The sequence below is a fragment of the Stegastes partitus genome, unplaced genomic scaffold (genome assembly GCF_000690725.1).
Source record: "Stegastes partitus isolate 25-593 unplaced genomic scaffold, Stegastes_partitus-1.0.2 Scaffold899, whole genome shotgun sequence".
Taxonomy (NCBI): domain Eukaryota; kingdom Metazoa; phylum Chordata; class Actinopteri; family Pomacentridae; genus Stegastes; species Stegastes partitus.
Window position 1 is genome coordinate 146,345 of NW_007578630.1, and position 23,185 is coordinate 169,529.

At 43.6% G+C, this 23,185-nt stretch overlaps 2 protein-coding genes and 1 non-coding gene across 3 annotated transcripts; all 3 read right to left on the reverse strand.

Annotated features, from left to right (window-relative positions):
- Positions 1-195: 195 nt before the first annotated feature.
- ncoa6 (nuclear receptor coactivator 6) lies at positions 196-12,520 on the reverse strand. Its single transcript, XM_008293642.1, has 17 exons — positions 12,432-12,520; positions 11,332-11,663; positions 10,717-10,872; positions 10,452-10,574; positions 10,077-10,199; positions 9,140-9,970; positions 8,866-8,997; positions 6,551-7,856; positions 6,322-6,440; positions 5,690-6,147; positions 5,362-5,598; positions 2,187-5,241; positions 1,717-1,773; positions 1,569-1,599; positions 1,074-1,115; positions 695-828; positions 196-590 (listed from the first exon to the last, which is right to left on the reverse strand). The coding sequence occupies exons 2-17, from the start codon at positions 11,621-11,623 to the stop codon at positions 544-546; spliced, it is 7,143 nt and encodes a 2,380-aa protein (XP_008291864.1). The 5' UTR covers positions 11,624-11,663; positions 12,432-12,520; the 3' UTR covers positions 196-543.
- Positions 12,521-13,187: 667 nt separating this feature from the next.
- On the reverse strand, positions 13,188-23,030 carry ggt7 (gamma-glutamyltransferase 7). Its single transcript, XM_008293641.1, has 16 exons — positions 22,931-23,030; positions 22,071-22,583; positions 21,576-21,802; positions 21,216-21,367; positions 20,989-21,106; positions 20,809-20,876; positions 19,962-20,035; positions 19,586-19,779; positions 18,404-18,491; positions 17,650-17,777; positions 17,464-17,552; positions 17,187-17,339; positions 16,950-17,064; positions 16,716-16,853; positions 16,439-16,538; positions 13,188-14,980 (listed from the first exon to the last, which is right to left on the reverse strand). Exons 2-16 carry the CDS (start codon positions 22,324-22,326, stop codon positions 14,808-14,810), a joined length of 2,073 nt encoding a protein of 690 aa, XP_008291863.1. The 5' UTR covers positions 22,327-22,583; positions 22,931-23,030; the 3' UTR covers positions 13,188-14,807.
- On the reverse strand, positions 15,512-15,583 carry trnam-cau (transfer RNA methionine (anticodon CAU)). The gene has a single exon. It is a non-coding gene; the product is annotated as a tRNA-Met (tRNA).
- Positions 23,031-23,185: the final 155 nt, after the last annotated feature.

The window sequence follows — 23,185 nt, forward strand, 5'->3', positions numbered from 1 at the left end:
TCCTTACCTGAACCAGCATCAAAATACCATCCGACAAGCTGCTGGGGGGACTCTGTATGCTGTCTGACTACACTGTCTGTGCATTCATAGAGGATAAATGTTTATGGGCCACCACAAGCCACCCCCTACAATCAAACATAATGTCGACAACTTATTGTGACAACCTGAGGATAATACACGAATCAAATCACACACTTTCACAGAAGAAAAGCAGTAGAAAATTTAATTCAGTTTTACAACATAATTATACAGTCATGACGAGCTCCGTTATCAGTCTTCACATGATTAATCCAGCATTTAATATAAAAAGCACATCCACACAAACTGTATGCACACATTCTAACTACAATCTCACATTATAGCATGGACAAAACAAGAGCATAATTGTTTTTTTCTTTTTCTTTTTTAAACAACCTGTACATGATTTCTTTTGCCAGTACAAATTCATAATCTGGGTAAGAGAAACCAATATCAACTGATTCACAGCAGGGAAACAAAAACATTTACAGTACAGTTCACAGGCTACCACAACTGCAGTTGTGCCTATTTAGACTTCCTTCGTTTGGCCTGGGTGGGGCTCGCTCCAGTTTCTGTTAAAAATAGCATACAAGCATATTGAGGAAAAATGAGCAATGTCATGTGTGTAGGTCAGGTGTAGTGAGAGATATTGTCTTTTAGAGTGTGTTGATGTTACCTTTTACAGCAGCACTGGTCCCAGGCCTGGCTGATCTCTTCCTAATGCCGCTGTCCGCCACTGGTTCCTCCTCTACCTCTTTCTCTGCCCGGGAGCTGCGTCTGCTTGGCCCTTTGGGCTTCTCCACAGCAGCTCTGGGAGAACCACACAGAAAAACAACAAACGACAAGGAAGGAAGGACAACACAAGGATATGTTATTAAACATGCAAAGGTGTTAGTTAACTCTGCTCTACTCACAGAAAGATATAATACCAATCAGGACTCTGCTGTTTTTCCTCGTCTACCACAGATACTGTCCGTCTTCATCCCGACAGCATCCGCTACGTCGACATGATCACTGCTTGTGTCTTTGCAGCGCAAACATATTAAAATACATACCTTGGGACTAAGTTGATGGGCGTCTTTCTTTTCTTTGCCCATCTGTGATAGAAGTGGAAAAACAGCGGTAAACTATAAACTGTGCTGAACAAACATGGCTTCACTTCCACACCATATTATGACAATCCCCAGGAAAAGAGATAAGGCTATAAAGGTCAGCAGACAGACACACTTTGTTTTGTTATAGGCTGATTTTTTTGTTTAAACTTTTGACATGCATTAGTATATTTATTTTGTTGCATGCTAATCATACATACCAAGTGCTGAGGCCACGAGGCTCATTGTTTTCACCATGTACCCCCATGGCCAACCAAATGAACTCCCTGAGTTTCAGTAGAGCTTGAAATGCCTAAGCATTTCTTCTTCAAGAGCATGAGTCTTAAGATTAGGCCAATCAATAGTAAGGGACACCTTAAAAACCCAAACCCATGAAGCAGCACAAAGCTAGTTAAAAACACAGTGACTAAAGAATAAAAATGTTGCAAAGAATCTTACCCCTGCTCAGAACCTGTTGAGACCTCTTCACCTGTATAACACAAAAGCAACAGTTATTTCTACGCCATCTAGTTCCTATGGCATTGCTCATCTCTATTTATTAGAAATGCAGTTTTAACAACTCTAAAACAAGGACAACTGCACTTACTCGTCTTCTCAGCGGCAACAGGCTCTTGGGACTGTGGTACCTCTTGCTGAACAGGTGCTGGGAATGAAAGGATGAAACAGAAACAGTTCAACTGAAACATTTAAACATATCAAACACATATGCATCCCTGATTGCAAAACGACAGCCACATATGGAGTTTCTATGTAAATATATATGTACGGTGTTGAGAAGAAGCCTTGCATAACTGTTCTTCGGTCCACTATGGCCACCAGTTACCGATGGTTTTGCACAGAGAAAGTGTTATCCTCTTCAAACAATGAAGAGAAAAAACATTAATAATTGTGTTATTACAACATGTAATAATTAATGCTTAGTGCAGCACTGACACAAAGTTTACTGAGATATGTGTAGTCGTCTGACCTGACAAGGATGACACCCAGAATGTGGCTATTGTCCCATTTACTTAGTACATGTTGAGTAATCTTTGTAGCCGTTAGCTGTGCGTTTACCTAGGGTGGTCTGAGTGCTTTCAGCAGGTGCTGTCGCTGGTTGCATGGATGGCTCCACAGTTGGGGGCTCAGACTGGCCTGGTGAAACTCCACTGGGGTTAGCAATTGGAGAGGACGTGGTGTGGGGAATGTCCTGAACAGGTCCAGGAGCAGCAACAATTGGAACAATGGACGGTACAGGACTTTGTACAGGAGTGGCCGTGGAGAGCAAGGTAGAAGAGACACCACTGGTAGTACCAACTACAGTGACAACAGCTGCTTGAGAAGTTACAGCCTGTGCTGGGCTTGAGACCGAAGCTGGTGCAATCACTGGAGCCTGGCCAACAATCTGAGTAGCAGCAATAACTTGGCCAGGGACTGGAACTGGAGAGGAGACTACAGGCAAAGTAATGTTGTTTGGAGCAACAGCAGTAGTGTGGGGAGCTTGTGCTTCAATCTGAATGGCCGTACTTGAAGGAGGATGAAAGGTCTGTGGTGGTACAGCTCCTGTATGACTCTGTGCAGGCCTTTCTACCTGGCTTTGCTGGGAGTCCGCTGTACCAGAAACTGCTGCAGCAGGCTGCGCAGGCTTACTTTTCCCTGGGGCAGTAGGAGATGGAGACATGGGGCTTTTTCGCATGGTGGTAGCAACTCCAGGACTAGAGCAGGGAGGAGGAGAAGCAAGAGGTGCCTGAAAGGGAGATGCTGCTGAAGGGCTTGGATGTGGAGATGGCTGCCGAACTGGGAGAGCAGATTTCTGTGTAGAACCTGTCTCACCAGGATTTTCTGTTTTAACAGCCCCTGGGTTCATTTGCTGAGGATTAAGGAGAGTACCAACTGGGGCTGACGAGGACATACTTGTGGCAATCTGGACCTGTCCAACAGCACTCCTAGCAGGCTGAGTGCTGGCCATAGTAGCAACTGAGGACTGGGTGGAGCTTGGTGCAGGAGATAGTTGGATGTTTGTTGTAGAAACTTGGATAGATCCAACCATCGTGACTGACTGCGATACCACTGTTGTATTGGGAGCCACAGATGCACCTGGGACTTGAAAAATTGGGTTGATAAATACAGGAGTGGTGGTGATGAACTGAGGCCGGGGGGCAGGACTCTGCTGCCGGATGTCCTGAGGTCTAATGTTCTTGTTAGGGACAGCCACCATGGTGGAAACCATAGATGTGGGTGCTTGTGGAGTTGGGGCAGAAGTGATGGGGTTTGAGGTGACAAACACAGTGATCTGGTTGGGCGAAATGGTGGTCGAAGAGGCAGGGATCTGGATGACTGAATGAACATTTGCCACAGGTTTAGGACTAGGGCTTGCCTTTACAGTTGAACTGGCTGGGTTTACAGCAGAGCTGGAGTTAGAATTGGTACTCACAGTTGAAGCAGAACTGTTCTGTCCAGAAGTGACTGGGTTGGGGTTTACACTTAGGGTGGCAGTAGTGTTAGTACTGACAGTGCTGCAAAGAGTATGTGGTGGATTTACATTTGGAGTGGGATTCACACCAAGACTGGAGATGGGGTTTTGGTTAAGACTGGTAGTAGTATTTGAGTTCACGTTAGCAGGAGGCTGTGAGCTGGGAGTTGAAGCAGGTGGCAAGTTAGGACTGCTGGTAGGGACTGGGACAGCAGGTTTGGGTTTAGCTTGTGTTTCACTTATTGTTGCAGGATTAGTGACAGATGCTGATACATCTGTACTCTGGGAGTGAACTGGTCTGTCTGAATCTAAAGCAGACTTGGGACTTTCCTTTCCCATGACATCCCTAACAGTACCACTCTGTATGGGCCGAAGGGGCATGTTTGGAGCACCTGCATTATCTAGTAACTGGTTAAGGGAGGTTGGCGCTGCTCGGAGAGCAGGGGAGACCTCAGAGTCCTGCACAGGTGCTGGCTGTGTTGGTTGCCTATCCCCTGTGCCACCCTGCAGTTCCATGTCAGGTTTCGGTTGCTGTAGCGCGGGTAAACGAGGACTTGCCATTCTTGGAGCTGATAACTCCCTCAAAGGCTGTGGCTGGGGTTGAGGCTGGGGTTGAGACTGTGGCATCTGTCGCTGGTCCGCTGTCATCATTCCCTGACTTTCCCTGACTCCATCGGCAGGGTTACCTTGAATCCCATGGAGGGTGCTCTGGGTCTGATGGGCCTCCATGCCTCCACTTACTTGTGAAGGCATAGATACTGGACTTGGAGGTACCGAGGTAGGGCTCAGCATCATTGTTTGCCCCTGAGGATTGACCAACTGCTGTTGGTGGGGAGGGCAGGTGATAGCCATTTTTGTCCCCTTTTGTCTTCCTGGACTTGGGGTGGCTGACTTGCGGCTTGAAGCTGGGCTTGACCTCCGACTATTGCTAGGACTTGCCCTCTTGCCTTGCCCTCCAGGCTGTTTGTCCTGTTTAGCAACTGCAGCCCCTGCACCAGTGCCAGCGGAGAAAGCCTGCTGACTGCTGTTAGTGGTATTTCCACCTGCAATGCCATTGTTGTTGTTGCCTGGTAGGGTTAAGCTAGGGGGGGCCTGCCCAATGGCTTTCAGAGTTGTTGGGTTAAGACCTTGTTGGTCAAATCCCCTGTTTAAGTTCGGCTGCCTTGGAGGCAAAGGAATGTTGATTTTGGGAGGGAACAGTCCGGCAATAGAGGCATTTAACCTTTCAGGTGAAAGATTAATTTCAGAGGGCTCAGTACTGGGTGGGCGATTAGTTGGGGTGAGAGGATGGTGGTATGGCCGGGGGCTGGCTCTGTTTGGGGTTTTTGGCCTCGAGCTCTGTGAGGTTGTGGGGACATTTGGAAAATGAAGACCAGGCATTGGGCCTCCTTGTTGAGGCTGAGTGGGTAACTGTTGTTGGGGACTGGCTCCAGTGTGTTGGGGCATTTGTGTTGGGCCAGGGCCTTGCTTCATCATGTGAGTGTTGGAGCCCTGACTGGCCATAATCGGCTGGGTGCCATTTCCAGGCTGCACCCCCATTTCTGGACCACCAGGCCTGTCCTGCTTTGAATGGACACCTGTAGAGCCTTCTTCAGAGCCAGCGACTTGGGTCCCCTGCCCCACATCAGGATGGGACATTCTTCGTGCAGCTCCTGCAATCTAGAAAGGGGACAAAAATACAAATAAAGTGGTGCACAATGTGACACCAAGAAAATAAATAACAGCATACATGCATTCACAAATTCAATTCTGATCATGAGATATGAACTTGGCCTTTACCTGCGGGTTCACCATCAGGGGCATCCCTCTGGCTTTGTCAGGTGATGGTGGTACCCCTCCATGTCCTTGAAGGCTGATCATTACAGGCATGTTGCCTTGCTGTGAAACAGGATGTCTTTGCACCTCTGGTTGATTGCCCATGCCCCGAGGAGGGAGCTGCCCTCCTGGAGGGATGGGCATGCGATTTTTTGCCTGCTCCTGCTGCATCTTCAGCATCATCATCATCTGTTGTTGTTGCTAAAATGGAAAATGAGGATCATGCAAGATTAGGTATAAATACACCAACTGCTGTGTTGACACACATGACTGTCATTAATATACATGTTACCTGCTGTTGCAGGTGCGGCTGTTGAGTTTGCTGCTGCTGTTGCTGCTGCAGCTGATGAGGATGCATCTGTGGCTGGCCTTGACCTGAAGGCTGCGGACCTGTCATCCCCTGCTGCCCTTGAGAATTCTGGAGACCCTGCATCTGCATCTGTTGCATCTGCTGCTGTTGCTGCATTTGTTGTTGTTGTTGTTGTTGTAATTGTTGCTGCTGCTGTTGTTGTTGTATTTGCTGTTGTTGCATTTGTTGTTGCATTTGCTGCTGATGCTGCATTTGCTGCTGCTGTATCTGCTGCTGTTGCATGTGCTGCAATTGTTGTTGTTGTTGTTGTTGTTGCTGCTGCTGCTGCTGTTGTTGTTGTTGTTGTTGTTGCTGCTGCTGTTGTTGTTGTTGCTGCTGTTGCATAAATTGCATGGGTACCTGTTGCAATACCCTCTGGTCTCCAGGTTGGCCAGGAAAGCCTACGTTAAAGCATTGAGAGGCATGTACTATATATATATATATGTATTTAAAAAAACAGGTACAAGTACAAATTTTGACAAGTAAAGAATGTTGGAAAGTTGCTACAATTTAAGAATTAGCAACTAAAAATAGGTACGAAACAACTACAGAAATGTAATAACTCTGTAATTTACCTGCAGGCCTGTTAGCAAAATCAGGGAGTTTCTGGCCTGAGTTGTCTAAGCCCAAACCCTGTTCACCACCTAGATTTGGCAGTTCAGAATCCTCCATGCCAGCAGCCACATCAAGACCACTAAGAAAACAGAGAATAAATAGATCAAGAATCAGACTAAATATCTGACACTGATAAAATTGAACCAATCACTATGGCAAAAACTAATTTGTAAAAATGCAAATTATTACCCAAGTCCCTCTACTTGCTGTTGTCCCTCCCCCTCTTTGGGCTTCTTCTTTCGTGCTGGCTTTTTCTTTTTGGGCTTAGCTGGATTTCCCCCACCTGTTCCCTGTTTTCCTCCTGGTCCAAATTGGCTGGCTGAGATATCACTCTGCAGCAGATTGACGAGCAATGGGCTAGTCAGTGTAACATCCTTACTGACAGGAAAGCCGCCTGGCTGTCCACAGGGTCCCCCAATTGGCATCTGACCTGGGAACTGTGAGTTAAAGTTCATGCCATGTGCTGCAAAGTGCCCATTTCCCATTTGCATGTGCTGAGGGCCTGCCATCATGCCTTGTTGCTGCTGTGCCTGCATATCAGGAACCATTTGTTGGACCCCCAAGTCCCCTGTTCCACCATTTGGATCTCCCAAGGCATGTGGGTGTTGCTGAGCTGCCTGTTGTTGTTGCTGTTGCAACATGGCCTGTTGTTGTTTTTGCTGCTGCTGTAACTGCTGCTGTTGCAACTGTTGCTGGATAAGTGGATGACCAGCAGGGAGTCTCATCTGTTGCCCATGCATGCCCATAGCTTGATTAGGATTTCCAGCAATGGGAACCTGTTGGGCCTGTTGCTGGTTCATCTGCTGATGTTGTTGCTGCTGCTGTTGTTGTTGTAGCTGTTGCTGCTGCAGCTGGTGCTGTTGCTGCTGTTGTAACTGCTGTTGCTGAAGTTGAGCCATTTGCTGTTGCTGCTGAGGGGTCATCTGCTGTGGGCCAACCTGGCCCTGGAACTGGGCCATGTTCCCTGGAACGTTGGGAGAAGGGCCCCGCATCATCTGGCCAGGCATAACCCCAGCTGGAATCTTGCCTCCAAATGCCTGCTTGTTGCCTTGCATCTGATTGGCAACCATTTGTTCCATCATTGAGTTTTGTTGTTGCTGTTGTTGCTGCTGCTGCTGCTGCAGGAGCATGGCCTGGTGCCCTTGGCCTCCAACCATCTGACCCTGCCCATGCATCACCCCCTGGCCTTGCTGAGGCATCATCTGCTTGGGTGGGGTCATCCCTCCTCTCTGCCCTTGACTGAGGGGCCTTGAGAGGACAGTTTGACCACCACCCTGGCCTTGAACCATCTGGCTGGGGGAGGAGGACACAGGCTGGGCCTGATGCTGGAGGCCCATCATCTGGGTCTGGAGGCCAGCCTGTTGCTGGCCCATACTAGGCCCAGTGGTTGTACCAGGGGGTGGACCTGCCATGCTACTTTGTACACCCATAACATTGGGTTGAGCATGGGGTGGTCCCTGCATTGAGTTGGGTGTGGAGGCTGATGGCTGAGGTCCTAATATATATGCGAAAGAGGGAAAAAAGCAAAGAAAAAAACATAAATGCTTTTCATAACAGTTAAGCTATTATGCCTTCTGTTAACTGCATGTTAAGCCGTGATGTTTTAAATTAGACTCTTGACATATCAAAGCAGTTAATCGAGTCTGAAACTGAAAAACAATGACACTGCACTGGTTGGACTAAAGTATTAAAATATAGAAGTCTTTGAAACAGCATAAACATGCCCAATAAGCAATTTTTCCAAGTATACAATTGTTGAGATAAATGTAGGCATTCTGTGTTGATGTGTATGCGTTAAGCATGTTCAGCTGACAGTGTTCAAGTTTAACTAATGCATTACCACTTGGCTGACAGAAACAGCACAAGTAATTCAATAACATGAGTGGTATTTTTAAAACAATTATAGAGCTATTTAAAAAAAAAATAAAATAAAGACTTAAATATTAAAAGTACAAAGTGATCACTGAAGATTGTCTTAAACTACTCAATTTCAATTCGAGTGAACAGAACACTTCATGCTGATATGTGTTATGTGATATGTTGATAAATGTCTATGTTAGTAATGACTTTATGTTCGGTAAGTCCTGGCTCTTTAGCCTACAACCTCATGTGCTGATGATAAAAATGTAAATTTGATTAATCTCAAGCCTCAGGCCTGCGACTATCCATGTTTCATAATGATATAATAATAATTTGCTGTGTTCTGTGGAAAAAAAACACAATTTTTATGTATTTACCTACTAACTCGTTTTGTAGTAGTAAAATGCATAAAAGACATGTATTAGTACTTTCTGAGTAGTCATATAATTATTCATTTTTCAGCTTGTGTTTTCAGCGCTTGAATTACAACTCCTCCAGATAAAAGCTAAATCATTTTCCAAATGTAAAAACTCTTGCCTGTTACAGCTATGCAACAACCAAATTTAAGGGGATGTGTACTGTAAACCAAAACAGTTTACAATAAGACATACATTTACACATGTGCAGTGTTGTAGATATTTTACCTGTGTGAGTCATTGCTTGGCTGCTCTGTAGCTGCTGAGGGGCTCCTCCACCAGGGGTTCCTGGAGTGCTAGCACTCACCTGACCTTGAACAAAGTTTGGGGTTGGAAAGCCCATGGGACGCTTTGGTATGCCTGAAAGTGGACATTGATTTAGTTTTTTTTTTAGACATCAGAGTAAAAATGTCACTTTACCATAACATAAAACTGTTGTACAATGGCCATAAACACATGGACATTTTAGTCTGATCAGAAATGGTTACCAAGGGTAACTTACCTGGATGAACTTGGGCCCCAGGCTGTCCATGCTGGGGCATTCCCATGAATCCTTGTTGCATGTTAGCCTGCTGACTGAGCGCTGCTCTTCCTGGTGAACCAACACCCTGGGGAAAACCCTGTGGAGTCGTAGGTCTCTGAGCCATCATAGGAGGTGTCCCTGGTGAACCCTGCTGAAAGGGAGATGAGGACGAGCCAGGAGACTTGGCAGTAAGGTTGCCCTGTGGTCCAGAAGTTGGTGGAAGGGGTGGAGGGGGTCTGGGTGGTCCTGTGACACCACCAGGGCCAGGCTGCTGACCTTTAGGCTGGGGAGCCGCAAACTGACCCATTGCTGTCTGCTGTTGTTGTTGCTGTAACTGTCCTTGTCCCAGAGCATTGAATACCTGCCCAGCCTGCTGGCTGCCAAATGGATAAGGGGGCGGAGGATGATTGGGGGTCTGAACTGTAGCAAGGGAGGGTGGACGTGGAACCATTTGGGCTTGAGGTGGGGGCTTTCTCCAAGCAGGGCCTCCTTGGGCAGCTGGGGGCTGGAGGACACCTGAGGACAACTGATTCCAGCCAGGAGGCACAGCCATCTGGCCTGATGGGTTGAATGGTGGTCTAGGTCCAAGTTGGGAGAGCTGCGCTTGCTGCTGGGCCTGTTGCTGTTGGTGATGCTGTTGTTGTAGCTGTTGCAGTGCAGCAGGATTGAGCTGTCTCCCAGCCTGCAGAGCCTGCATGTGATGGGCAGCTTGAGGAGGCATGGGGCCTGAGCCATGCGGACCTGCCTGTTGGTGCTGAAGCTGTTGTTGCTGCTGAACTGACATACCTGGCATCATTGGATCCATCACATCTGTGAGCAAAGAAGAAGTTTTTCTATTACAGTATATGTTGAAACAATAACACATTCTTAATTCTAACATGATTATTTCTTACATACGAGAAATATCGACTCGAACCTGCTTGTGAGGGTGGTCTCTGAACTCGAGGATGGATCTGTCCACTACTGCCTGGTAGCATCGTCTGACCTACCATTCCAGGCCCAGGGGGAACCATGGACGGATTAGCCATCCTTACCCCGCCTTATGGAAATATATGCATGAAAATTCAATATGTCTGAACAGGCAAATAGTTCATTTTTTATCAAGTAACTAAACACTGAATAAGAAAGTAGCAGATTAATGACCAGTAACAATGAATTAAACCAAAATAAAGGTAGCAATATATCCCAACCAGCTTTGGTCTTTACTAAAAGCAATACTAATAAAACAACGACTATCCAAAGTACAAGTACTGTCTATAGTTACTTTGCGCTAAACCCAGTAAACTAATACCTGGACCAGGTTGACCTGGAAAGCCCACGTCCATTCTCATCTGGCCAGGTGCCCCGATTGGTCCATTCACTCGGACTTCTTGTCCTCTGTTTGGTCCCACAGCCACATTGATGGCTCCTTCCCCTAAACAATGGAAGAGAGGAAAACAACAACTTTGCAAACTTAACTAATATTCAGTACCAGAGGTCTAGAGGCACAGACAAAAAAAAAAAAAAAAAACACAAAAAAAAGACAGAAAGGTTGAATTTGAAAATTGCATTCTTGCCCTCTATCTGCACAGAGAGAATCCCCAGATCTCGAAGCTGCTGTTGGTTGTTCTGGGCCAGCAGTCTGAGTCGCTCAGCAGCATCCCGAGGAATGTTGAAGGTAACCCGCACACTGTTCCATGGCTCCACATGCTGAGGCTGTAGCCTCTCTGAACCTAAAAGAATAATAATAAATTAAGAAAGTTGGCATTTCAATTACAACTTGTACAAGATGGAAATTATTTTCTTTCTAATTAGTGAGAGAAAGACAACAGAAATGATGGACACAAGCTTTAGGGACATACAAACAAAATAACCAATGGAAATATTCACCTGGTTATCTGTAACATAACTTCATATTCACACTTTGACATTGCAATGTCATACAACATTGTTCAATGTCAAAAACAACAATTCAGTGTTGTAAACAACAACAACACGGAAAGAGCCAATGCTTTGAAACTAAGATCACCACAGATTAACAATTAAAGCTTTACTGGGGCCATTAGTGCTCAGCTGCACAGGGACCTTCCCATTTGTTTGTCTGTGCCGTGTATAGGCAGTTTTCTCAAAACTAACAGTGCAGCTTTTTCCAACATAAAACACAAACAAACATAAAAACAAATCAAACTAACCCATATCAAGCATGCCAGGTATCCCACTGAGGACAGTGTCAAGTTTTTGAGTAAAGTCTTCATCATCCATGTTTCCTTGGAAGGCAACAAAGACAGTAAAATCTTCTCCTTCCCCACTGTTTTCTTCCATGCCATCTTGCTTCTTAATGTCGTCTGTTGCTGTGCCTCCATGGCAACTGTCAGCATCCTCTCCTGCATCCTCCCCAACACCAGAGTCCCTGTCGGACTCATTATCAGAATCCAGGTGCCCTGTTGTCTGGGACGCCTCAGGTGGGGTGCGTTGGTGTGCCATCCTCCCCTCTTATTAGGAGTGGCGTCTGAACCGTTTTATGCTGCAATCGTACATGAGATAAACACAGATCACAGTCAAGGAAATGGGGCACAAGGGGGTACAATCACTAATTGAACTAAGAACTGACTGACATAGATCAGATGATGGATAATGCGGTTGCACGCTGCAGGCTTCATGTGGAAAACGGTCAAACAAAGTGTTATTTTTCTTCTGCACATTCGAGGCAAGTAAATATCTGGCCTTTAACACAGGGGAGCACACTGACATGGTAGTGGCATCACTTTGACCGGTGATGGTGAACTTATGGCAGACAGGTCAAACGACAGCATAATGGTCTGCAGGTCATTTTGTGTGGCTGTGTGATCCCCTTTAATGCCAATAAGAGTAACACGGGATAAATTCACTGCCACAAATGGGGGGCAGCTTGGTTAACATGACCGGCCCAGCAGTAGCACAGGCCTCAGCTAACGTACAGCGAACAAAATCCGCAGGGCGAACACAATTATTCCGTATCCTGTGCCATGGTGCATATTCATGCCGATACGAGCCTTACTTACAGCTAAAAAATAATGCCTTTTCCGCACCACTACGAAAGCAGATAATATTAATGTCAAGGCGGTTCCTGCTGATTTCTCCGAGAGCTCCGGTTAGCAAACGTTAGCTCCGTTAGCAGGATAGCACAGCAGGCAATTCATCATGAATGCACTGAGACACAGCGTATTAGCTTCCCAGTTCGTTAAATTTAACTTCCTAGATATTATCGGCAGTTAATTACGCGTGAGAAAAGCAAAAAAAAAAAAAACCTTACCGCATGTATTCATCTGGACACAAGTTCAACCAGTCGACATCTGCTTGCTAGATTAGCTAACAAAACATGAATCACAAGCGAGTCAAGTTAGCAGCACCAATATCCTGTGAAACGTCAAAATAAAACCCCAGTTGAGGAAGGACTATTGACGACCTTCTGGTTACAACAATAAAATAACTCCAAAACAAATCCATAAATTTTTACTTCTTGTCCTAATTTAGAACAAAAATGAACAGCCCGTTTCAAATTTCTATTCAAAGTGTTGATTTTTTCATATCATGTTATCAAAAACGTTTTGTTTATCTCAAGTTTTTAAATGAATAAAATGACTACTGAGCACACATAGGAAATATTGCTATTGCACAGAGTTCTACTATATTTAGAAAAATATTAATATAGCACAGATCCTTCTATATGTAGAAAATGTTGTATAGAAATATACAATATATTGCAGAAGTTTGAATGCACTGATTTTGCACCACAGTAAAAGCTCAGTTGTTCTTGGTGTGGTCTACTTGGAGCATCATTGGTTGTAAAGCCTGACAGTAGCAGAACAGAAAGGACCTGCAGCATATCTCCTTTAGACACTGTGGGTGAAGCAGCCTGCTACCAAAGGAGCAATAAAATGTTATTAAATGTGCACCCTCACTGGACACTGGTATTTTGTAAAAGTAACTAAAGCTAAGTGGATTTATAAAATACAACACACTTTCAAACTGCCGTCATCCAATGGACAAACACTCTTCAGCACCAGGGTGTGTGCAAACATTTTATTTATTGGGATTGAACAGTGCTGATTTTTTATTAAAATCAGATACAAATGCACAATGGAATAAAATATCAGGTGTTGTGCAAATGTGTGCCTTAAGGCATGGTACTCTAGAGTACAGGAGACAAGCATCAACAGTCATATTGCACTGGTACCGAACAAGAGACAATAAGTTTAAGATCCCGTTTCATCAGCCAGCCATTCTGGACGTAAATCGAACCGTTTTTGTGTGAGTGCAATGCTTTACAAAAGCTGTTGGTTCTTACTTTAAATACACTACCAAACATAATTACGCAAGTACACAAAAAAAAATTAACAAAACATCCTTTTCTAAAATGTGCTGACTGAATGCATTGTTATAACAGTAGAAATAAAGTATACAGCCCAACAAACGCTCATATAAAAATAGACATTACATTCAATCCATCTCTAAAGAATCTGATTATTCCCATTCTAAGAACAGTTATACCCCAGCTCTAATCAAAAAAAACCTTCAGCCACAAGCTTAAAATGAGAAAACAATCATGCAACAACTTAAATTACTTAAATTATATATTTAAATACACTTACTCTACAATTACTGATATTCTACATCAAGTAAACTGATTAAAATCCTCTTGCTGAAAGAAATCATTTGAGATGTGAAGGTCTTATTCCATTTTTGTTTCAAGCATGTGTGAGTCTTAACATGGTCCCAAGGAGCCATTGATTGTAACAATTGAAGCTCCAGCAGCTGTACCACACAACAACATCTAATCACAGTTATACACCATATAAAGAGTAGGAGAGTAGGTTTAGCCTCTGTGTTCAGTTTAGGACAGTGTTGCTCAGTTGTGACACAAATCTCTGGTGTAAATATTACCTTCACCATTCCACATGATCTTATGTGTTATGTGGAGCAATAGTGAAAGTGCTGAGAAGCAGAAAGGCGGCTAAAATGCACTGCGCACGATGCATGTGTTGTGAATGGTGACTTCCTCCTGTGGCATCACTTTCTGTTTTCACGCCAGCCTATTTTTTTGCAAAGAATCAATTTATTCGTTTTGAATTTACCTCAGAACACTTGACCATAAACGTAGAGTGCAATACTTTTGAACGTCACGCTCAGTCGCTCACAGGTTAAAAACTAGCTGCTACTCTCCACATTGTGAAATTACCTTTAAAAGCCATTACTTATGTTTACGGTTTCCCCGGGTGAAAACTGGAACGCATCACATATTATTTTATGAACACCGCTTGCATTGCTATGTCCTGCTCTGTATAATACAGGCCCGCAAAATTTGATGCCATTAAGGGGATGGATGCATATTTGCAACACTATGAACATTGGGACTGAACACTATTGGACGGTATGAGAGAGGGGTTACCATCACTGGTTTGTGAGGCAGCAATCGTTTCTAGTAGTCTGTGTGAGCAAAATAATTTTCTATCTTAAAACCAGATTCCTACAAAGTCCTCTCAGAGAAAGCTGTATATTCTTTACTTTACCATTAAACTTTGTTGAGTGTATTAGTTGATCAGCGGCCTCCTCACTCCGTCATTAAACATCATACAGTGTTAGTTGTACCTCTTCAAAGGTTTTGGATGAGTACAGGAGGGAAAGTGCACTAAGGCATGTTGGACATAGTAAGGGCAGAGGCGTCAGCGCTGCGGGGGTCCTTCACCCCAATAATAAGATCATTGGTTCTCCGGGTGCCCTCCACCAGTGACAGAACTTCTATCCTCTCAACTTTGTGTCCTTTGGCCTGCAGCAGCTCCACATCTTCATCTAAAAACTCGGCTGTAAGGAAAGAAGAGGAAGCGGCAGAGAGACGATTGGGAGAGATCAGAGGGACGAATGAACGAATCAAATGTCACACCAGACAGTACCAAATACAAAAGTATTATATTCAGATGTCATTATGATTGATCATCAGGCTCACACATTGAACAAGTTTAGAATTTGCTTTGTGTCATACACGATGGCCAGCTATCATATGAGCAACATTTTGAAAAAATTTGTAAAAAGAAATGGTGGGGGAATATCATGGATTGAATTTGCTCCATGTTTGTCTTTTCATAACCTTTCTTTAAGAGTGCTAGGGACACAGACGCCACTTTTATCTCACCTTGCTTACTGCTCAGGAGTCTGATCAGGTACAGTGAAAAAAGCTCTAAGGTCTAAATAGCACTGAAGAAAGCTGCAAGATCACACTGCCCTGTCTGGTTACTTGTGAGAGAATTCTCCTTCTCTCATACCTTAATTTGCACAACATTCTGATCAGTAAATCAAAGCTTTAACCGCTGAGCCACCACCACCACTCTAAACATTTAGCAGAGGATGGTTTCGATCCATCGACCTCTGGGTTATGGGCCCAGCACGCTTCCGCTGCGCCACTCTGCTTTTATAATGTATTATGCAGAGCTGTCATAGGCTGGAAGAGTCACTGTGATCACCGAATCACCCAAGTAAGCCAAGTTTTAAAAGGTTTCCACAAACACTAAGTTAACAATAACTTCAGCATGAACTAACTAGTTTGAACTACTACAATGGAATACAACTGATGCATTGTGATGCTTAGTTTTTCATTAACTCTGAACTATCTTGATCATGTTCTTACTCTGATTTGCTGCATTTTATATGTCCTGTTTTATTTATTATGTTTTGTTGTGTTGCAGCTAATGTGGTCCCAAATGAGAAACAATAAAGGATAATAAAGAATGACTGGATAGGACAGTTTCTACATTAGACATAGCAGTTACATCGTGTTTAAATTGTATGTCTATGAGGATGTGGTGATTTTTTCCCTCTCCTTTTCACTGTCGGTAGGTGGTTGCTCAAAAGGAATCTAAAGAAAGTTTAAATTTGTTGGGTTTCTCTATATAAAACTTGTAAAGTTAATATGTGAAGTGCATTAAGAGGACATTTGTTGTGAAATGGCACTATATAAATAAAATAAAACTGAGCCCAACAGTCGTATCCCAGACTCTGCTCATCACCAGAGCAATGTACCATAGGAGAATATTTGTCATTCCTACAGTCTGTGACAAAATGTGATATATGCAATATAGACTTCATTGCATTTACAGACAAAACTTTGAAGATTATTCTTTTTACAGCCTAGGATATTAGGTAAAAATCTTTTAATATGTCATGGTAACCCTAGCACCCAGCTACTGATTTGTAGGATGAAAATGAAGAGACCTCGCAATGCTTGGACCAAACTGCACAATAAAGGGAACAGCAGATAAAACTCACAGTCCACCAGGAGTGTGTTTGGCTGCAGCTGTGGGTGGAGTCTCCCGTACGCTAAACTGTCGCTCATATTTTTACGTGAAGACAGAACATTCATCAGCACCTGTGCAGGATCAGAATAAGATGTATGATATAATAAGACAACATACTGAAATTAATTGCAACTATGAAAATCAGCAGTGTGATTGAATTTGACTGTACGGGACCCAAAAACTAAAATACATTCCTGGCAAGATGTATTTCCACGCTCATTATTTAAGTAGAAAAGTAATTTAAAAACCTGTGTGATGCCACTGAGAGCTTTCTCTCCATTGGAAGATCCAACGGCTACGTATGTGCCACATAACCCCACGGCCGGCCTCACTGCTGTAGGCATCAGGAAGGACATTGGTCTCTTCCCCGGCTGAAGGCTGTTATGCTACAGCAAAAGAAGACAAAAACCATGAGAAGAAAAAGAAGCTACAACAAATCTGTCACTAAGAAATTAATTAATAATCAATTAAAGACTGATTACTGGGTTTGGTGATGAGTTCAGTGTTTTATTTGGCCAGGAGAAAGCCAGGATCTGGCTATTCAGAAGGATTCCTGAAGGAGTCACAATCCCACTGCCAAATGGTTTGTTTAATGAGCTAAAAAAACAAATAAAAGTAAAAATTGATTTTAGTTAACGCTTTACAATGATATAAACCAATTCTTAACTGTCACTGAGATTTGCCTGAACAACTTGCAGTTCATTTAAAGTATAGTATACCTCATGACTGACACGATGTGGTCGTCTGGGCCCATGACCATGACCTGGGCGGCTGCTGCACCATCCTCCAAGGTAAACGATGTAGTGTAATGGCTGACAGGGAATGCCTGAGTGTCGTTGATCATCTGGCGGAGTTGGGACGCCTGTGATTTACTTAGAGATGGAGAACACCAAAGGGCAGGGTTCAATGAAAATGTCGTATTGAACTGGGATAGTTTTATGCATTTATATATTTAAAAACCATGGGGCGCTGGGGGTTGGCTGGGGCGATCTTTACCTCAGCATCTTGGCAACAATCTCTGAGACAGAAGTGTCATACATCGGGTCTCCCAGGCCACTAGCCAGGGCCAGAGCAATTTTCACAGCCTGGGGGAGATGATGTCAAAATTGCAAATTAAAAAAAACACCACTTCAATTCAAAAATACTTTGCACCCCTATTAAGATGTACAGTTATTGCACTACCTCTGCAATCCAGTGGTAGGTGCTGTTCCTGGGAACCTGGCTGGAAATGTTATAGCCTTCAAGGATGTTGAGTGCAGTGATCAATGCAACGCCAGCATGGGGGGCCGGGGCCGCCATCACATGATGTCCTTCAGAAACACCAACAGATCATAAAAGTGAAAATGTATTCATTTCTACAGTGAAGAACAGAATTTAAGAAAGAAAAGAAATGAATGTAATGCACAACGTATAATGAAAAGGAAAGTTACAATACTTTAGCATCCTACAGTCAGTTGTTGCACCATCTGTGCTTCGGACACCAAACTAAATATACAGTAACACAATATAGATATTAAACAAACTACAAGTATCTACGACATGAAAAAACAACAGCCAACCTACAAAAACTGTTGTAAAATATTACAATGTACTGTATGCAACATATGAAAGCGAGAAAACTGAAACAATATCAGGAATGAAAGCATTTAACTAAACACAACAAAACAGGAAGTCTGTCAGATCCATGTCATTTGAATTCCAGGCAATAGCTCATGCTTGTGTAAACAAAGTGTTGAGGCGTGTACTGTTGACACTCTTTACTTTGTCAAATGCGAGTGCGTATATTTGACTATTATTAGTACAGACAGAAAAAAAAACATACCGTGCTCAAAGGAAAACTAGAAGACGTGATTCAGGTCAAGTGAAGTCAGTGTTGTGATGAATAGCATGTTGTCCTAAGGGCTCTGATATGAATAATACCCGAACAGGTATTTACCTTGATACGTGATTTCTGCTGGCTTCTGTAGAACTGTGCTGTAGTTTCCTAAGTCATCTTCTGAGAGCACGCCTCCTCTTGCTTGCACCTATTAATAATGCAAATAAAGTTTGAATTTGAAGTTGAGTGATCTTTGTAATGCCGTTTCAGTCATCTGGTCCTAAATTGAACTACATTACACTCATAAAAAGGTAATAACAGTCAAATAATGCCTGATAAATAAATGAAAACATATGTTGAACTGAAGTCTGATGTTTGTCGTGACGTGTGCTGATTTAGTTGTACCTTACTCAAGTTTGACTTTCCAAAATAAAGGACACAGGTCTACTTCACATACTATTACTGTACTGTATGCTGTATATTACTGCCCACTTACGTGCTGAGATGCCTACGACATCCCAGATCCATCTCAGAACAATTTGATATGGGAGCAATGCAGTGTTCATGCACAAAAAAAAGGTTTAATTTCAGTGAAACAACCCTACAAATAATGACCTTCATGAAGCTGAGACTTCCCAGCTGATTATTATGCTGTCACCATGTCACATATTAACTGTATTGTATTTTAAAAGGTGGTACTGCACTGAATTCTAATTCATGATGTGTTCTGTTGTAATGTTATGTATTTACTCTGTTTGGGAATTTTGTTTTTGCATTTTTAATGTTCTTGATTATGACAGTGCTTATGCAAAGAAGCAATACTTAACCACTGTTTTTCTTGTGAGATCAACACATTTTACTTGCAGGACATTTCAGCTTAATCAAATAGTGGCACTAGAGTTTAGTTTTTCTTCAGATTTACATAGCTTTTCCATACACCTAGAGGGCAGGGCATGAGAAATGCTTTTCCTACATATACAATGAATAAATGACGAAATAAATAATGTCAGTTAGGGAAAACTGCATGTAAACAAAACTGATTTTCAAATAATTCTCCCAATTTGCAACAGGGTCTCTTTTTTTGACATGACTGTGCATTAAGTGTATTTTAATCATTCATTTAAACCTCACAATCATGATCACACTGTAGAATATCACAGAAGTGAATTGTTCCCTCACCAAAAACAAAAACGTGAAGTGAAAGCACAGCAGAGGTAAAAGTCACTTTCCATGGAGACAATGCAGAATTCATGACTACTTATATAATCAGAGTAGGAGATGGGGAAAAATGGTGTTCCTTACTGCAGCTGCCATTTCCTGCGCCAGACTTCCACTGTAGAACTCCGATATCCCTTTGGCTGCGACAGCATCCAAAATGGCTCCTAAATCAAGGCGCCTGGTAAACAATCCAGAAAGGGGAGCCTGGCCGTTGGGGAGGAACAAATCCCGAAATGCATCCGACACGTTTTGGTTCTTGACTTTAGCCAGAGCTTCAGCTTTGGAGAGACAAGACCAACGTATGAGCTCACACTGGACATTGACATGCCTTTGCCTCATGTTGTTTGGGAACAACACGGAGGCTGGGTGATAAGGCTGGTATGTTTTGATCCACTGGAGGAGGGATAGTAAGAGATGCTGACTTCACCTAGTAATTTGCACAACGTTACTCTATACTTACCTAGGTCATGAGTCACATTAAATCCATTTTTGGCCACATCTGCTGCCATGGCAACCACATCCTTCCATGGCATCCTGGTAAAAACAAAAGATCATGTAAGTCTGTCTTGGTTTACAAATGTGTAAAGCTGTTACAGACACTCTGAACTCCTAATTTTCAATTATCATAATAAGAATTCTAATCAATCAGATCTATATAGCGCTTTTCTAACTCAAAGAGTAACTCAAAGACACTTTACACTGTCAATTATTCATTCACACACACATTCATTCCAGTGATGGTAGCTACGATCATAGCCACAGCTGCCCTGGGGTAGACTGACAGAGGCCTGGCTGCCATTCTGTGCCTAAGGCCCCTCCGACCACCACCTCAAACAATCCATTCATACGCATTCAACCAGGCAAGGTGAGAAGAGTGATGTTCCACAATATCCTAATCTCCATACATGGATCAAGCAAGCTCGCTAGTGCTCCTTACATGTCTCTCAACAGCTTAGGTATCTGAGGCGTGAGAGTAATTGCAGCTCAACACTTTGCAAAAAAAAACAAACAAACAAAAAAAAATACAGCTTTAAACACAGCTGGTGACATTTTCACTGTGATCCCTCAGTTATATAGTTGTAAACACTGAGTTGAGCACAGGTTGGTGTCATCAGAGCTCAGAATATCAGCTTCTGCTCGTCTTTTCTTAAAAGCATTTGACAAAAAAGGAAGAAAATAATATATTCTGTGTCATTTATTTAGAGAATTTGAAACACAGATGTGAAACAAATGAAGCAACCCATCTATAATAGCATGACAAAGATGGAACAAATAGAAAGTAGCATAAGATGATCGTTCAGCAGTACCTGCCATAAAGCTGATGTGCCTGATGCATCCCACTGAGCATGCCTGGTACTCCCACAAGCAGGCCAGGCTAAAAATGCAACACATCAACAGAGTGCACATGTTAACCACAGTACAAAATAATACCAAGACTGTCTTCTGTTCTCTTGGTAAACAGGTTCAACTCCAGAAAAATCCCTTACATTTAGATCAAGGTTTGTGAGCAGCATCTCCTCGTGGATAGCAGACGGCGCTGTCTCTCTGAAGTCAATAACCCTCGTCTCATTCTTCCGGATGTCATGCACCAACATAACTCCACCGCTAAACATTGACAGAGCATAGAGTGATCCTCTTATTCATATTCAGCCACGTCTAAAGGCTTCACTGGTAGTCCTGTGTAGCAGAGGTATGTGATTTTATAGCAACTCACCCCCCTAATCCAGAGGTGTGAGGGTGGACAATTCCCAAACAGAGGGCTGCAGTGATGGCAGCATCAACACTGGAGCCCTGCTTCCCCAGAACATCGAAGCCAAGAGACGTACACTGAGCCACATCTGTCACCACTGCTCCTTGGTTAAAGACCTTGCAAAATACGCAAGAGAACAAAGCAGAAAGGGACAGAGACAGTTACTATACCTTTAAACTGACATGAGCTTGTGTGGGAGGGAACTTAGAGCAGCATGTGGAATCACCCTTAATCCCATAATCACCCAGAGTCATTTGGGAGAAGCAGCAGCATTGCGACACGGCTGCAAAAGTACAGCTGGCGGAAAGCACACCTACAACGTACCTGTGGGTCTCCAAAGTAGATCTGCATGATGAGAGCTACAGTGACTCCTGTTGCGAAGGTGAGACAGGCTGTGATGATGACTGTCAGACCATCTCTCTGGCAGGCACAGTCTTCTGTAAAGGGGTCTCTGGTGGTCTCCCGCAGCGACGCGATATCATGGCTAGCTAGGTCTGAAGCCGAGGAGGGGAGACGCTGGAGGCGAGCGGACTTCAGAAACAGATCTGGGTCTGAGATACATAGCACAAGACTTAAATTAAACAGGAAGAGCAATTTCTCCCACACTACAGTCTATCCAAAATATGTCCAATTTGGCAATTCTTAATTGAAAAAAACAAAAACTATTTCTGAACCCTGCATGCGTGCAATCAAATCAAAACAAGGTGAACTTCTAGAAATAATTTGCATCAAAGAAAACTAGACATTTGACTGCCACTGCTGTTGGACTACTCTCCAGCACAGTGGGTTTTTTAGTTAGTTTTTTTTACACTAACTGACCTGTGTCTTGCTCACTCAGGACGTTGTCATCATCCTTCCTAGATTTCAGGGTGTTTTCCCCAGACATCACATCGTCCTCCGGCAGCCTGGGGAAACTGGTGATGCTCATGTAGTCCACAGGGGAGTAAGCGCTTCCCAAGGTTGTCTCCAGGTTGGCATCTTTGTCCGCCACACTTCCACTTGGGTATCCTGCCACAATTTCCGCAGCTGGGTTGTGCATGACTACTGTTGGTTGGCTGTGGTTCACACACTTCATGTATCAGAATCTTTATGGTGTGGAGGAGTTAGGGCAGGATGTGCATATTTCCAGTCACATGTGCCTCTTGTCTGGGATGGTAAAAAAATCTCTGCAATGTACCTTGAGATTTTTAATACCCCACTACATTACATGTATCCTAGAGGGATTTGCAAATTTTCTTGTGTGATAACACTGCAGCTGCTTGTCCTTAGGGGATGCATTGGATAGGCCGAGACACGGGTGTGCAGCTCCGATGATGGTGCATTTTCTGCCACCTGGATGTGATGACAAAAACAAAAAAACAAACCAATATGCAGATGAACCTGTTTTCGACGAGGAATTTCCTCACAGGTAAGCCTCAGAGACGGATCCCTTCTTGCAACCTGACACTAAGCAACCATAGCCTCAGGTATATATTAACATGCCACAATTATACGTCTGTCTCCGCCTGTTTTGCGGTATAGAAAAGCGACAAGCTACGTTGTTGGAATTAAAACACAAAAACAAAAACGTTGTTATTAAAGAGCCCCGCGGTGCTGCTACGTCAGTTCAAGCTAACACATCTCTCTCTCCGTCACTTCAATACAAACAGGAGCGCAAAAGCTGGACTGTCGCTACTTACTTTCGTCGTTAAAACGCGTGTGGTCGAATAAAAACCACCCTCCACGGCGTTATTGCGGGTTTTAAGGCGGCCAGGTGAGGAGAGGTGAGCGGAGACACCGGAGCGACTGAATCACTCTCCCCGGCGCACCGAGCTGCTCTGGGAAGCTAGCTTCGTGTTCGGAGACCAACCGGTGAAACTCGTCAAAGGGTTAGGGGAGGGGTAGCTAGCTGGAATTTAAACACATGATTTTGAGTATGCCCTAAAGTGTGACTA

What these genes read in the sequence shown, in the direction of transcription:
- ncoa6 (XM_008293642.1), bottom strand. Translation starts at nt 11,623, where the DNA reads ATGGCACACCAACGCACCCCACCTGAGGCGTCCCAGACAACAGGGCAC. An exon ending in TGGGGCCCAAGTTCATCCAG is followed by an intron (nt 8,998 to 9,139) that starts GTAAGTTACCCT and finishes GTCCACTTTCAG; the next exon opens with GCATACCAAAGCGTCCCATG. An exon ending in AAGCACTCAGACCACCCTAG is followed by an intron (nt 1,774 to 2,186) that starts GTAAACGCACAG and finishes TTTCATTCCCAG; the next exon opens with CACCTGTTCAGCAAGAGGTA.
- ggt7 (XM_008293641.1), bottom strand. Translation starts at nt 22,326, where the DNA reads ATGAAGTGTGTGAACCACAGCCAACCAACAGTAGTCATGCACAACCCA. An exon ending in CCTGAGTGAGCAAGACACAG is followed by an intron (nt 21,803 to 22,070) that starts GTCAGTTAGTGT and finishes TATGTATCTCAG; the next exon opens with ACCCAGATCTGTTTCTGAAG. An exon ending in TGAACTCATCACCAAACCCA is followed by an intron (nt 16,854 to 16,949) that starts GTAATCAGTCTT and finishes CTTTTGCTGTAG; the next exon opens with CATAACAGCCTTCAGCCGGG.